Source organism: Prionailurus viverrinus, chromosome B1 (genome assembly GCF_022837055.1).
Source record: "Prionailurus viverrinus isolate Anna chromosome B1, UM_Priviv_1.0, whole genome shotgun sequence".
NCBI lineage: Eukaryota > Metazoa > Chordata > Mammalia > Carnivora > Felidae > Prionailurus > Prionailurus viverrinus.
Window position 1 is genome coordinate 156,219,867 of NC_062564.1, and position 16,953 is coordinate 156,236,819.

At 37.0% G+C, this 16,953-nt stretch overlaps 1 protein-coding gene across 12 annotated transcripts in view; it reads right to left on the reverse strand.

Annotated features, from left to right (window-relative positions):
* ADGRL3 (adhesion G protein-coupled receptor L3) overlaps positions 1–16,953 on the reverse strand; it is an 828,952-nt gene that overhangs the window by 493,037 nt on the left and 318,962 nt on the right. For 11 of the 12 annotated variants that reach the window (XR_007151634.1, XM_047856545.1, XM_047856542.1 and 8 more), the window contains one exon: positions 11,715–11,918. The exons of the other annotated variant lie outside the window; for it this stretch is intronic. Coding sequence is in view for 10 of the 11 variants with exons in the window: in XM_047856545.1 (XP_047712501.1) it covers positions 11,715–11,918 (204 nt within the window). In the remaining variant the exon portion in view is untranslated. The remainder of the gene's footprint in view (positions 1–11,714; positions 11,919–16,953) is intronic. 12 annotated transcript variants of the gene reach the window in all.

The following is a 16,953-nucleotide window of genomic DNA, read 5'->3' on the forward strand; positions in this document are numbered from 1 at the left end:
TTGGGTTAGGGGCAGAGAGAGAGGGAGACACAGAATCAGAAGCAGGCTCCAGGTTCCGAGCTGTCAGCACAGAGCCCAACGCGCGGCTCGAATCCACGAGTTGTGAGATCATGACCTGAGCCGAAGTCGGTCGGTCTATCGACTGAGCCACCCAGGCACCCCGCCATAGTATAATTCTTAAATTCAAAATGATTTAAGTATTTATTTATTTTTTAACGTTTATTTATTTGTGAGAGAGAGAGAGCATGCCAGATAGACAGAGTGTGAGGAGGGGAGGGGCAGAGAGACAGGAAGACACAGAATCTGAAGCAGGCTCCAGGCTCGGAGCTGTCAGCCCAGATCCCCACGCGGGGCTCAAACTCACAAACCATGATATCATGACCTGAGCCGAAGTCAGACGCTTAACCGACTGAGCTACCCAGGCACCCCAAAATGATTTAAATATTTAAATAAGTCTTCACCTTTTTTGTTTTGTTTTGTTTTTTTGGCCGTAGGCGACATTTAAAATATTTAGATTCATTCATTTAAAATGTATTACAATATATGATATTTAGTTTAATTATTAATTTATAAGTGTGATCCAAAATTATTTGTGTTCTTCTGTTCATCTCAAGCAGCATTATAACATACCAGGAATAATTTTTTTTTTAATTTTTACTACTTTTTTTTTTTTGGAAGAGAGTGAGCAGGGGAAGGTCAGAGGGAGAGGGAGAGAGAGAAGCTGAAGCAGGGTCAATGCCCAGGGTGGAGTCCCCTACATGGGACTTTATCTCACAACTGTGAGATCATGACCTGAGCCAAAATCACATCAATGATTAGCTTGACTGTGCCACCCAGGCAGCCCTGGGTGCTTTCACTCCAGCACTACTTTGAATTAAATGAAATATATTAAATTTATTATTAAATGGATTAAAATTAACCAGCAATCAAAAAGAAACAGGGAAATGCAATCCCAAAAAGGGAGAAAATCACTAACCTTGGTCATATTTCCTTAATTCCATCATATATACTTAGAAACCCAATCCTCTATGATTTGCTCTACTTATATATAGGGCATGAAGTTAAGAAATATCACAGAGATATCAATTTATCACTGAGAATCAAAAATACTTTCATTTATTTTTATCCATTTAGCACATGCTCTGTCATCATTATGTACATATGAACTTTCTGTGGATTAACATTAGCAGAGGCTGCCCCAGAGGGGCAAACCATAAAAAAAAGAGTTTGGGACTTCCCTTCAATTTACCAATTGTGTCAACCCGTGATTTGATCCCTTTCAATGGCTTATAATTCTCTCTTTCCAAAATGTACATGTATCCCCAGGATCTCTAATTGCCTACTATCATCACTGCTTTGGATAATCTCATAAAGCCCCATGGCCTTAATTATCACCTTTATGTTGAAAACTCCTAATTTTATTGCTAGCAATAACTTTTCTCTTGATATATAGATTCATATGCGAGAGTTTGCCTCACCTTTTATACCTCTAGTTCAAAACCTCTAAGATTAGGCTCACCACTTTTTCCCTGAAAACCAAAGCTTCCTCTTACATCCTAATTCTGTAAATGGTACCACCCAGTCACCTAGGCATCTTTGATTCTTCCCTCATCCTCACTTCCTACATCCAATTAGCCAATAGCCAAGCACTGCAGATTCAGTCTCCATGCATCTCTCACTTTGTTCCTTCTCTTTCCATCCCCATTGCTATCTCCCCAGTTCAGATACTCATTACCTTCTGCCCTACGGCAACAACCTACCTGTTCTTCCACTTTCAAGTCTCTCTCTCTATCCTAAATTTTAGCACATAATTCTGATAGTCTCTACACTGCAACTCTGATCAAGAGCTTCTAAAGAATCTCAACTGTGGACAAAATTATGTACAAAGTCTCACCCTGACATTTAAGACCCCCTACAAGATGGCTACAATCTACCCTTCAAACTTCCTGTCCCAATACTTCTTTCTTCATGTCTGTATTGTTGGTTAAACTATTCAGTATTTGCTAAAATTGATATAATTTTCACCAACTAAAATTTTGTTCACATAATTCAATACTTTGGAACACACCCCATCGTCCAACACCTCCTACCTATGCTTGCAAATGATGGTAGGGGTTTTCACGAGTCAGTTTAAATACCACATTATCTAACAATGCTTTGCCCATCCTCCCTTCTCTTCCATCCTTATGTCACAGCAGGAATGCCATTTCCTCCTTCTTTAAAATACTATAGCACTTGCAGAACACTACCTTTGACCAAATCCTAGTCAAATGCATACTGGATTGCCTATCGGCTCTGTCTCCAGCAATGGACTGGCAATCCTGGAGGAAAGGAACTGCCTGACAGAGGGTTCTATGTACATTACAGGCACAAAGTGTGTGAATTAAGTTGAGTTAGTTTCTCTTCTAAACATTTATACTCAATGTTCAGTTATCCAAGCTATCAACCCATAAGGTGCCCAAAAAACAGAGCCAGTATTTTGAGAATTACTTTGTCTCTTCCTCAATCTAAACAGAAATATTGACAAGGACTAAACAAATTCATTGAAAATTCTTCATGGATCTTCCATTACATATCTCTGACATAATTATTACAAAACAAAGAGCCAAAGAAATGGTAAATAGTAGTAGGTAACACTTACTAGGTCTCAAGGACTATAGGCTTAATCATATTTAATATATTTATATATGATACTTAGTCATTACAACAACAATGTACGTACTTTTATTATCACACTATACAGAAGAGATAACAAAGATTTTTTTTAAACATAAGTTCTTGAACTTGGTTTTAAGACTGCTAATAAAACATAAAGCTAGGAATGAACCCAAAGTTCATGCATTAATGATAATTCCATACTACTATCTGTCTGTAGCAGTAAAAGCAAAATAGTGAAGAATTAAAGATATTTCTAATAACCAAGAAAAAGAAATTGATTCTTAGGAAGTAACAGTTGGGAGGGAAAAGTCATCAACTTAAGTAACCATATATATGAAAGAAAGAACAGAGTGCCTGGCTAAGTTTCTATATTTCTGGACTGGAGACAATATGAAACATTCAGTATCTAAAAACCCAGACATAAGCTGATCTATGAAAGTATGATGTTCTATGCACAGTACCTGTCATGCCCTTCCCTTTCATCTTAATTTAGGGTTAAGACTTCTATAAATACAATGGAAGTTTCCTCTCTGTATCTGACGTATACTGATCTCTTTTACCACATACATTGAGTTGGGGGAAAAAAAAAACAGAAGAAAATGGAAGGGATTTACTAGTAATTGACTAATTTATTCTGAAAAGTATCTGTCATTAGTAGTGTCAAATTTGCTCCTTGGGACATACATACAATTATTAGCACATGGCAGATACTCAATTAATGAATTAATGAAACAGTGTGCAATACATTCCTAACTAAATCAAAGGAACAAAACCTTGTTTTGCCTAATAGTCAAAGATTAACATCTACTTCCCATTATTCATATTCTTTGTGATAAGAAAAACCTAATGGTGAAAAATATAATTTCTATAAGCATTTTGAAAAGCTACTCACATACTACTGAGACGGAAAGGGAAAATATAGTTTACACCAACAGAAACAAAGAATTTATCCTATTTTCCTTTAAATACTTGAAGGCCTAACTCACTAACACATTTATTTGCAATTGGATTCATTATTCTGGTATTTAGAACATTTGGAAAAGAAACTCCTAAAGAAATGCTTTGAAATCATGTTTAGGGATGTGAGGTTTATTATTTTATTTTTAGCTCTATTTCCCTAGAGGCCTATTACCCTTCTGCCCACATAAAAATATAACATGGCCCTAAATGCATATAAGAATTCTAAAAAGTGATGAGCCAATAATACATTTTGTACATCAATTAGATCTGACATTTTGTCTAAAGTAGCACACCTCACTGAAAGACAAATACAAGTGAACAGGGTCTTTTATCTGAAATAATATTATATTGTCATATGAAACAAGAAGCTAACACAGCACTTAGAAGGCCACATTATACTGTTCTCTTGCAGTAACAATTACATCCCAAAGGCTGAGCTTGTAAAACAGGGTTTTCCGTCACTGTAGCAATATTACTCTCTGTTCTTCTGTGACAAGTTCCTTCATCCCCTACCTCCCCATGAATTCCTAGACTTTACCTACATGCATCAGACTATAATGTAATAACAAAATTAGAACCAGCTTTGCCAAAAAATTGGGAGTAAGGGGAGTCAGATTATGAGAACATGCCAGAAGGATAACTTATCAAAGTCAATATAAGTAACACTAATACAAACATAGCAAGGGTAACACAGTCTCAGATTTTCCAATGATCATCAGTTATAGTAAATGAAAACATAAAAACCAGTAGAAAGAGAAATGGTTTACCACATGCCCATGAACAACTTTCAAAACATTCTAGCTGAGAATGGGGAGAAGGATAGGAATTATTATGTCAAGAATAGGGCTAGAGATGGGTGAATACGAAGGAAAATCAATTCAATTCGACCCTACATCGAACTTTTAGCTGAGCTGAAGAGGACTCAGGTGGCAGAGGACATTCCAACCAGCAAAGATAATATCATTTACAAAGATGGGGGGGCATGTTTTGTCTGGTAATTTGACAGAACTTCCATGAGGCTGAAGAAAAGACATGTGTGGAAATGTATAGTCTGAGATAAGAGGAAATGTGCTGCCTACTAACGTTACTTACTGGGTGTATGTGTTCTGGCCCACGGGTATTAAAGCATCTCACATTTACCTCTCCCCATTCCTCATTTACTCCAGTGTCCATTGATTTGCCCTAACATGTTGGCGAGTTCATAGTATATAAAAGAATTGACTCCATTCCCAAATCATTTTGACACAGGTAACCCAACGAATGAGCTTTTGCTACTCTTTCCCTGCCTCTATCAGTTTGTTATAACACTGTTGCATGTAGAATTAGGTGAGCTGTGCAACTATGTTCTCAGATTTATGACTTTAAAAGTTATCTTTTTTTAATGAAGCTTTCATTTTCTGCACTCTTAACCAGTGAGAATATTAGACATTTCTTTACGAAATATCACCACTTTACAATGTCATCAAAGGATATGCTATTTTAATAATCAGTTTTAATTAGGCAAGAGCATAATTCAAGATTCATTTTTGAGATACTCTCAAAAGGCACATGGAGATTATATTGTTATTATTTTATTAAACTGTGTGTCATGTTACACTGTTAGTGAGTATAAATAGGAGATTAGTCTCCTGTATTCTTCCAAGTTTTGACATGGAACATTGTACTGAGAACTGAATGAATGTCAAATACATCTAGGCCTGCAGATCACCTGTTCTAACTGTTCAACCTGTTTCCTCACCGTAGCAATAAGGAGTACATATTGCAGATGCACATATATGGTAAGAATTCTGTCAGCTGTTTCATGGGAACACAGGACAGTTTAAAATCAGATCTAATCTTGGCTCCACTAGAGCAGAAGGAAGGATGTATTACTGGAAAGCAGAAGGAAGGATAAATAAAAATCCTAGGAGATGCTCTTTTGTTACAGACTATCTTATCATACCTAAGCCAAAACTGAATGCCTAACAAAGAATGGTAATAACTTTTTTTGCTCCTTTTCGATGAGAATAACTTAGGCTCAACAAAGAGCATTTTTAATTATCCTTTTTTGTGTGTTTGTTTTCAGATTTGCATATTGTAATGAAGCTATGAGTTCTTAAATTTGGGGCCAAAATTTAGGTTTCTATTCAAAGGAGTATGTTGAAGAGGTTACTTGTAAGTGTTTGGATAACACGATCATTCCTTACCAACATTCTCTGTTCCATCTTATCTTTTTTTTTTTTTTTAAGTGTACTTATTTTTCAGACAGAGAGAGACAGAGTGTGAGCAGGGGAGGGATGGAGAGAGAGAGGGAGACACAGAATCACAGAATCTGAAGCAAGCTCCAGGCTCCAAGCAACACAGAGCCCCATGCAGGGTTCGAACTCACAAGCCATGAGATCATGACCTGAGCCAAAGTCAGACACTTAACCTGACTGAGCCACCAGGCACCCACATCTTGTCTTTCATATCTAAGTGGTACAATCATTTTGTACACAGGTGTAGGTGTGTCTTACTTTGGGCACACTACAGAGGGGACAGAGTGGGTGGCAGCCAGGGGGGTGCCCTTTATAAAATGACCAGAGGCGCAGAGCAGCAATCAACCTCCATAATCGGCTGAGATGATCCAACATGGATACGTGTCGAGATCCTCAGGACTTCCCAGCAACCCTTGCAGTGGGGAGCCCATAAGCTTATTTATTTTGAGAGAGTATACATGCACAAGTGGGGAATGGGCAGAGAGAAAGAGAGAGAGAGAGAATCTCAATAAGGCTTCCCATAGCATAGAGCCTGACATGGGGCTCGAAATCATGAACCACGAGATCATGACCTGAGCTGAAGTTGGACGCTTAACCGACTGAGCCACCCAGGAGCCCCATCATACTTTCTGGCTTTTGAGCCAAAAACCTGTTTGTTCTCTGAGTTTTCTCTCTGGCCTAGTCCCATGTTCCATTAATCTCTAACCCCTGCCAATTGATCCTCATTGCCACTAATGTCACTCACTCCTGGAATCAGGTCCACCATTATTTCTTACTTGTAATAGAATAACTTTCCTATCTCCAGTCTTGAAGCCTCTAGTTCATTGTTTAAATGCAGCAGCAGGTCAGTCTTTGCTTAATTTGTCTAAGGTTAATTTAATTGTTCCCTCCCCGCCATCAGAAACATTCTAAACTCTGCATAATGTTATATCAGGCCATTCTGATCAGATCTTTAACCACTTCTCCATAGAATTTCTGCTCCTACATTTAGCATTCTCCCTCAAATATGTGCCGGTCAAATCTTGTGTTTATTACCATTTTACACACAAGGGTCTTGCCTCTCTTTTTTTTAATGTTTTAAATTTATTTTTGAGAGAGAGAGAGAGAGAGAGAGAGAGAGAGAGAGAGAGAGACAGACAGACAGTGTGCAAGCAGGGGAGGGGCAGAGTGGGAGGGAGACACAGAATCTGAAGCTGGCTCCAGGTTCTGAGCTGTCAGCACAGAGCTCAATACAGGGCTGGAACTCTCGAGCTGTGAGATAATGACCTGAGCCGAAGTCAGGCACTCAACTAAGGGCGCCACCCAGACGCCTGGTTCTTGCCTCTTTGATTGCAGGGGAGAAGTACCCTCTAGCAAGCATTTGCCATACTGTACCCTCTTATTGTCTCTCAATACTCACTGCAGGATCAAAGTTTGTGGGTTTCCCATCTGTGTCTTCCTAGCACTTAGTGCAGTAGCCAGCATCATTTACACTCAATCCAGTGTCATTAAAAAATAATAATAATAAGGGCAAGAATGAATGATGGAACACCCAGCATTTAATAATTCAGGCTAATTTTAAAGGTTGGCTTTTGCTTAAAGTAACAAAACAATAAAATGGACTTTTCTACTTGCTTATAATTATCATAAAAGCATTCCCCTTTATAAACATGCAAGCCTAAGAGTGGGGAAAATGAGAAAAGAAAATTGATGGTAGAGTTTGATGTGATTCTCCAAAAGAACTGATAGAATACACAAGTCCCTTGTAAAAGCATCTTGGCTCTTGCAAAAGGTAAATTTTAAAATGAGCACAGGGTAGAGTTTTCATCACTTGTCAGGACTGAAACGGTTTAGCTGTGTTCTGAGTGGACCCTTCTGTGAACTCTGCACACTACATGCGTGGCTTGGAGGAGGGTTATTCATATATTATCTCAATGAACTTTTTATGCACCTGCATGAAAATCACAATTAAAGCAAGAAAATGTTGATAAAAAACACATTAACATTCCTTTGCCTTCAAGGAAAAGTCTTGATATCTAGTCATTAACTGGGCAATCTGCCCTCGACTTCCTTCTGCCTTAATACTCTAAAGAGAAACATGTCTTCAGAGAACAGTGTTTTTAAACTCTTCATGCTTTGCTGCTCTACTGTGAAGTCCTAATTCCTAGGAATCCAAACACTCGTTAACTCTTAAGAACTGTTATTAGCTATTCTGAGTCAAATGAATATAAAATTTAAACAAGGACAAAGTTTAATTTTTAACCAATAAAAAGGTTTTGGGGAGTTTTGTTGCTATTGTTTTGCTTTTGTTTTCACGTTGTCAAGGCTGCTTTTCTTGGGTTTCTACTTGCTTCTGTGGCTACCTATAGAAAAAATACAGAGGTTACGGGGCACCTCGGCACCTCGGTGGCTCAGTCTGTTAAGCGTCTGACTTTGGCTCAGGTCATGATCTCATGGTTCATGAGTTTGAGCCCCCTATCGAGCTCTGTGCTGACAGCTCGGAGCCTGGAGACTGCTTCAGATTCTGTGTCTCCCTCTCTCTCTGCCCCAACCACACTCACGCTCTCTCTCTCAAAAATAAATAAACGTTAAAAAAAGAAAAAATACAGAGGTTAGCAATTTTTAAAAGGAATATTAGTTTGATTTTTCAATTAAAGTCACATTAATATCAGTCTTTATTATTTATATTTATTTCTGAGTGTTCTGTACCGTAGAGTATCTTGTTTCTGTAACAGACTGTTGCTTGTATTTTGAGAAAGGCAGAGGGGGGAGCAAGGGAAGGTTGACATTTTCTTGTTTGCCTTCTTCCCTGTCTTTTCTTTTTTTTTTTTTTTTAATTTTTTTTTTTCCAACGTTTATTTATTTTTGGGACAGAGAGAGACAGAGCATGAACGGGGGAGGGGCAGAGAGAGAGGGAGACACAGAATCGGAAACAGGCTCCAGGCTCTGAGCCATCAGCCCAGAGCCCGACGCGGGGCTCGAACTCACAGACCGCGAGATCGTGACCTGGCTGAAGTCGGACGCTTAACCGACTGCGCCACCCAGGCGCCCTTCCCTGTCTTTTCAACTTGAAGAGCTCAAAGAAATACGGTATTTCTTATTTCAGTTTCATTTTTAATACCTGCCCTAGCTCTATGTATTATCTTCTATATCAGGAAAGATTATGCCCCTGTAATATTTACTCATTTTTCTTTATTATTTCCATAGGTAGCACTACAAGATGACCTTCAGTTACTCTTTGTTTGGATGATAAAATTACTTTTGCACAAGGCAACTTTCAAAACACACTGTATCATTATAACGGGTTAACATGATTCCTCAGTCTCCTTTTTAAAATCACATGAAATTTACCTCAGTCTCCATTTAGGAGATCACATGAAGTTTGCCTTATACCCTCACTTTCTTTTCTGTCTAAAGCAAAATATGATGAAATTTTCTTATTCATAAGTTGATAGAAAAGCATGATTTAAAACTCATTACTGCACTGTAACCTTCTATATATGTCGCAAAAGGTAAAAGCTAATATCAAAGAAAAATCTTATAAGCTATAAGTGTTGGGGAACATTTAAAGTTGGCCAATTTCTAGGGGCACCTGGGTGACTCAGTTGGTTAAGCATCTAACTCTTAGTTTCAGCTCAGCTCATGATCTCATGGTTTGTGGGATGCAGTCCCGTGTCAGGATCTGCACTGACGGCATGAAGCCTGCCTGGGATTCCTTCCCCCCAACCCCGCCCTCTCTCTCTTTCTCTGCCTCTCCCCTACTCGTGCTCTCTCTCTCAAAGTAAATAAACTTTAAAAAATAAAGAAAATTTTGGGGCGCCTGGGTGGCTCAGTCGGTTAAGCGTCCGACTTCAGCCAGGTCACGATCTCTCGGTCCGTGAGTTCGAGCCCCGCGTCGGGCTCTGGGCTGACAGCTCAGAGCCCGGAGCCAGTTCCAGATTCTGTGTCTCCCTCTCTCTCTGACCCTCCCCCATTCATGCTCTGTCTCTCTCTGTCTCAAAAATAAATAAACATTAAAAAAAAATTTTAAAAAATAAAGAAAATTAAAAAAATAAAAATAAAATCAGCCAACTTCTTAGTAAAAGTTCTCTAGGAAAAACTATTCTGATATTCTGCAATTTTTTTCTTCTCAAAATTGAATTGCCAGCAAGTGTGTGTATATGTTAACGTTAGTTCCTGATTTAAACATTTATAACATTTACTGAAAAATTAAACTTCATTTCTGGATTCCTTCTTCACTACTGCTAGAAATTATGATGAGTGTTATGTGCATTGGAGTAAATTAAAAATATTAATTTTATATAATCATTTTACAATACAAATCCAGGGCATCATGAGGAAAACTTTGAGACTGTTTCATCCAATTGAGACAATTTCAGGTTTGAAATGGTAATACAAAACAGCAGAAAAAAATGTTTTTAAAGAATATTTACTACACTTTCAATTTTTTGAACATACTTGAGTCAATTTTACACACTTTTGTAGAAGAAGCATAGACAATCATCCGTCACTGATCATCAACACCAAGGAAGAAATGTTCATCTGAATGGAAAGATTCTAGAACACTGATTGAACGATATAACTGAATGGACAGACCCACCGTGAGTGCCAAGTCATTTTTTCTATGTGGCTGTAGTAATTAAAGAGTTAGATTTAATTTTCACAAGTCTATTAAATCTAAGATGAGTTTATGATACAATTCCCTTGGTCCCTGAACCAAAAACAAAGTATTCTAACTCATTTTACCAGAGAATACTGTAACAGGGTTAAGAAGATAAGCTCAGCTAATACACTGGTATTTTACCTTCCTTTACCAGTAGTTTTGTATAAATATCCACTTGAAGAAATTAAGGGGTAGGAGAGGTGACACTGTTTGAGGAAAAGACTTGATATTCATGGTTCTACCAGTCCAATGCTTCCCAGCCTTTTTCATGTTGTACTACACAAAGAAAATTATAAATATAATATATATTATAAATATAATATGTGAAATATATACATATTATATTTAATAAATTTATCCATTTGTATAAATATCATAAATGAATAAATATTAACATATATTACATATGAATATGTACTATATAAAAAATATATCACATATATTATATAAATATATATTACATATTATATTTATTATATTACCTGAAGGACCTAAGAGGGATAAAAGTGACTGTATGGAGTTTAGTGAGCCAAAAGAATTACACTGCCTAAGTATTACATACAGATAAGATAAAAAAGTATTGGGGGAAAGAATAGTATTGAATTTTGTGCAAATATTGTATAATATTTCTCACTAGACCTTCAAAGGATGGATGTCATTCACTGCACTTGCCAGCTGCAAAGACAGTGTTATAAAGTACTCTCAACATTTTTAATAAAATCAGGTTGCTTCTATAACCATCACTTTTCTATCAGATTTTATGATTCAAATGACTATGTATAATCCCCAACCAAGATAATTTCATCATACTCTCCTCAAAATCTTGCTAGTTTCCATTGATGAGAATTTTTTTCTTCAGACAAGCAGATGATCAGAAATGTTAAAACTTATCTTTTACAACCATCACATTTTACAGTAGTTGAAATTGTCACACTAAAAGTAATTTTAAATTTCCTGTGATAATGCAAAGAGAGTTCAAACCCATTCAAAAATTTAAAGTCAAACATTTTGACGTAATGATGAGTCTCTAATGTCAAACAAGCATGCAGTGTTAAAAAACTGCTAGGAGACCACGAAGTCCATTAAATCAGCCACAGTGAGTGGATGCAGATAGTCAATAAATGAGAAGACACATTTGGGGCACCGCCTGGGGCCGAGCCCTCTAGGAGTCCCTGGCCCAGCCACCCCCAGCCCCCTTTCCCCACCGCTGGCCGCACCTTGGGCTGCACTCTGGGCTCCTTGAGCACCTGGACCACGAACTCCTCTGGTAGCTCCACGGGGCCCTTGTCCACGATGAGCAGTGGCACGCTCGGCTGCTGGCTGCTGAAGGAGATGTCTGGGTGGCAGAGCGCCTCCTGGGCTGCGCTCAGCATGTCGCAGTGGGGCAGCGAGGGCTGGATGTCGCTCACTGTGCTTGCCACCTGCGGGGACCGCAGGGCGCACCATCAGACTCCGCTCAGCTCAGGCTGGCTGCAAAGAAGCCCGGCTAGAGACTATTCCCAAGGCTGCTCTCTGCTGCGGGCCATAGTCCCTGGACTCCAGCCACCCCAGGACCCGCTCAGATAACCCTGGAGCTGAGGAGAACACATCCCCTGGTCCCTAGTGTGATATGGACCGTGCAGTTCTGTCCTAGCTAATCATGATCTTAAATAAGCCAAACACCTCATCCTAGTCCCTGACAATGATTGGAAAATTAGACACGATTTTCAAGAGAAAGCTACTTGAGAAAATATACATTTTATATTTTATAGATTCACAGTGTTCTGCTGTAAATCTATAGGCACTAATATCTGCAAGTATAAATAAAAATGTTAGTGAACTGAGTACATGCAAAAAGCTTGATAAGATAATGGGTGTCAAAAGTTTCAGAGAGGTATTTATTTATTCTTTATTAATTTTGTTTTGTGTGTTGTGTTGTTACATTTACATGGATTGTTTTATATGTTTCAGATCATTTAATAGTTTTTGAAAGACTGTGTTAAGATCGGTGATGAACATTAAGGTGAAAAGGAGATACAAACATTTTTGCCATTTAAATACACAGTGATTCTACTGACAGATGGTACATATTACATAAATGAATCAATATGGAAGACCAAGACAATAATGAAAAAATAAAATTGTAAACATAGGATTTTTTTAATAATTCACAAAACAGTAATACACTGTATGCTATGAAAAACAGAGCTATTTAAGTACAGGATTTTATTTTGCTGGTGAATTGGTACAGGAAATACACATTTTTCTACACTAATTCCAACTAGTGTGATAAACACAAATGATAATGAAAATGCCCCCACTAACAGAGAGGAAAAGAGTTTACAAGGAAAAAGATTTTGCTTGACACAATTATTTTTTAACAAACATGCATATTTAAAAACACATTAATAATGCTATATGGCTATCATTCAGCAGTCAGGAGAGAAAGTAGGAAATTCAATAATGCAAGAGAATTTTATAATCATCTTTCTAATCCTATAAATTTATAAAGTAGAACTATAATTTCTTGACATATAAAATTTGCAAATTAAGAATGAAATACATGTTCTCTCCCAAATCACAGGAACTATATGGCCCTTACAGAAAACAAAAATGATACTAAGAAATTTGTCAAACAATCCATCTATGATAAAAAAAAATAGTTCCGAATATAACTAGTCTCGAATATAACTAAGTTTACCATTGCCCTTTTATTTATTCTCATTATAATGGATAAGTACTAAAATATCTGGGCAAAAGGTAATCTCAATGCTATTTTGATAGATTGTGTAAATGAAAAAGGTGTCAAAGAAGGTAACAAGTTTCAAGACCAAAAAAGTTGTGAAAATCAAAATCTCTATCTCCTTTAATGTTTAATTCCAATGATGTTATTTTCTGATCTTTTGACTTTTTTTTTTAATTTTTTTTCAACGTTTTTTATTTATTTTGGGACAGAGAGAGACAGAGCATGAACGGGGGAGGGGCAGAGAGAGAGGGAGACACAGAATCGGAAACAGGATCCAGGCTCCGAGCCATCCATCAGCCCAGAGCCCGACGCGGGGCTCGAACTCACGGACCGCGAGATCGTGACCTGGCTGAAGTCGGACGCTTAACCGACTGCGCCACCCAGGCGCCCCTGATCTTTTGACTTCTAAATATCCTGCCCTCATTGCCCAAAATGTGACTAATTTTAAATTATTTTTTTATGTGAATACATACAGGCATGTTTCCCCTAAATCTTTATAAACTGTATTATGGAAGGAAATGAGCAACAGATGATAAAGCTACATTTTCCTAAAAGCTTTGGTTATAATAGAGTTGAAAGATTTCGCCCTCAGGCAATTTAACATATAAGAACACTTGGAGTGATGGAGCATGCACTTATTTGTTCATTCAACAAATATTTATTAAGTTTGCATTATGTGCCAGGTCTTTTTCTAGGTGCTGGAAGATGTTGGTGAGCAAAACAGACCATGTACCTATTTTAATGAATCATCCATTCTGGTATAGGAGAAAAAGAATATACAAACAGGCAATTTTTAAGTGCTATAAATGTAAGTCATCTACAGAAGGTTTATATAGGAAAATATGTAAAGGCTACTCTGCTTAGGGTTTTATGGAGGACTTATCTGTGGGAGTAAAGTTTAAACTGAGATCTCAGTGAGACTGGAATTTGCTAGTCACAACAAAATCAGGAGTAAAGAACATTCCAGGCTATCACAATTCCTCAAGTTGGAACCACCACAGTTTATTCAAGGAATAACACAATGGCCAATGAATCTATGTGCAGTGGGCTGGGAGAAGAATGGTTTGGAATGAGATCAGAGAGGTAAGCAACACCTAGATCATGAGCTCATACTGAATGAAGTCCCTGGGAAGGAAGAATAAGGCAGGATAGGGAAAAAGACTTGGCAATAGTGACCTCTACTCAACTAGAGATTATTTCAAAAAAGGTCAATCTCTACAGTAAGTAGAGAATAACACATGTTTAAAATGCATAAAAGGTGAAACCATCATCAGCTGAAAAATATAATATGATCTGTATTAAAGGAAAGAATATACACTTAAACAAGAAAAAAGAACATTCTCAAACTCACTAGAAAGCAAAATCTAGGGACCTAGAAGGAACAGGTTTGTATTAGAGATTTAAATGATTTCATGGAGTGAGACTGAGGAATACAAAATATTGGAAAGTTAACTTGACTTTGTTAAGTTGAAGGAAATTAGACTCTGATTTGTTCTATGAAACTGGAGTATTTTATGTATCTGCAGATCTGACTCTCCTTTAACTTCATCATCTCTATAAAAGGAATCCAGCATCACCTATCAGTGTAGCAAAAGTGAAGTAGCTATTACACTGCCCACATGGTCAAGGTCTAACAGAACACAGCCAAAATCTAAACTTTTGTTTTAAAATATTGTATATGTTACTGTTAAAATATTGTATGACTTCTGGGGAAATATTTATTTGAGTTATAAATATAAATCTAATTTGTCTTTCTGAAGCTATTATAAAAATAAGTCTCTGAGATAAACATCAGAGTTTATAAGTCTGGTATTCCATTAGAAGCACAGGATCTGAAGTCTGGAAAGAATCATTCAAATCAAATGCTAGCTAATAATCCTTGGAGCATGCCTGTTTAAAAAAAACTCGCAAATTTCATGCAAAGAGGCAGTGATCAGAAGCTCGGTCTGTCCTTGGGGCACCCAATTCTACCTGAAACAATAAGTCCTTCCTCATGTCAAGAAAGGTGATATCTATACCCTGGCATTCTCCAAGCACTTGTCTAAATTCTACACCAATGGCTGTGCAAAACACATCAAGTTGTTCCTGGAAGGTACTTGTCTTCAAGCATATTTGAGGAGACCTTTACATTCTAAATGTCTCTTCTCAAGATTACTAAGGGGGAAGATAATTTAGAAGCATACACGTACATCCCTCTCACCCTATTCCCCTCCCATCTCCATTTGAGACCACATTTTCAAACTCTGTTTATGTACACAAAGATGTCTCAAAGGTAATTTTGGTTTGGGGACAGGAGGTAATGATAAGGCCAATATATCTTGTTGTTCTTTCTTTCTAACCTTCTTCAGAAAGAGAGAGAAAGAGAGAGAGACAGACTTCATCTTATCCCCTTTAAAACTTGCATATCTGATTCAGACTTCATATTTTTAATTTTTTAAATGTTAATTTATTTTTGAGAGAGGGAGAGACAGAGCACAAGTAGGGGAGGAGCCGAGAGAGAGAGAGAGGGATAGACTCAGAATCTGAAATAGGCTCCAGGCTCTGGGCTGACAGTCCAGAGCCTGACACAGGGCTTGAATCCATGAACCCCAAGATCATGACCCAAGCCAAAGTCAGACGCTTAACCAACTGAGCCACCCAGATATCCCAAGACTTCTTATTTTTAAAACAGAGAGTTTCACTCATACTTTACAAATTTGAATTGCTTTAATCATAGATAATATTTAATATTTATAAGTAATATGAGTCATTGCCATATCCAAATTATCTACATAATCAATTCATACTCAGATTTTTTACTATGTAAACACTTTGATTTTGTTTTCCTAGGGGGCAGACATGAAATATGAAAATATTTCACAATGTACTGAAATGATCAAAATATTTCTCCCATGTTTATGTTAGTCTCCAAATATCAAAAGCCATCACAGCATCAAAGCTCCTGAATAACAGTTCAGGGTGAACCTAAGGCAAGTAGTAAAAAAAGGAAAAATAATGAGCATATCAGCTGTTAAGTGTATATGATGGCAGTACCAGAATTTTCATATCTGTGGAGCTTTAAATTGAAATAAATATAAAAAATCATATTTTAATGAGATATACTTTGAGATCAATACTGACTTATAAATAATAAAAATACTAAATAAGAATTATTTCTAACCAATTTCAACTGTTTCTGTTTTCTTGTTCTCCTTATATGAATAATTTTGTAATTTACTCAATGATTCAGCTTCTACCCCCAAAACATCTATTGATCATAATAATGACCATGGGATGTAGACAAAACCATGAACTGTAATGCTAAGATATTTCTAAGGTGAGAGAAATGCTAACAACAAAACCCCACCAGAGCATATTTATCAGTTACTAGTGATTTCACTTTCATATACTAATGATTTTTCTCACAAGTTATTTTTGTCTTTGGGAGCAATATTTTACCATATTTTTAAAATAATTAGCTAATTATGAGCCTCGTAAGAGTTTAACAGTACTATAATTACAACTATGACCCTAACCCACTGTTCAATTTTACCTTTCACTATTATCTCTAGGTTTACATAAACACAATATTGTTTTCTTCCTTAAACTTAAAAAATTTACTTGTTTTATAATATTCTAGCTCATTCTTCCATAAGTTGTTTATTTCTCATTTAAATCATAGTTCTACAAAATAAGGCAAATGCTCAGTAGGTTATTAAAATGTCATGGGAAGAAGCCTCCATGAGATGTTT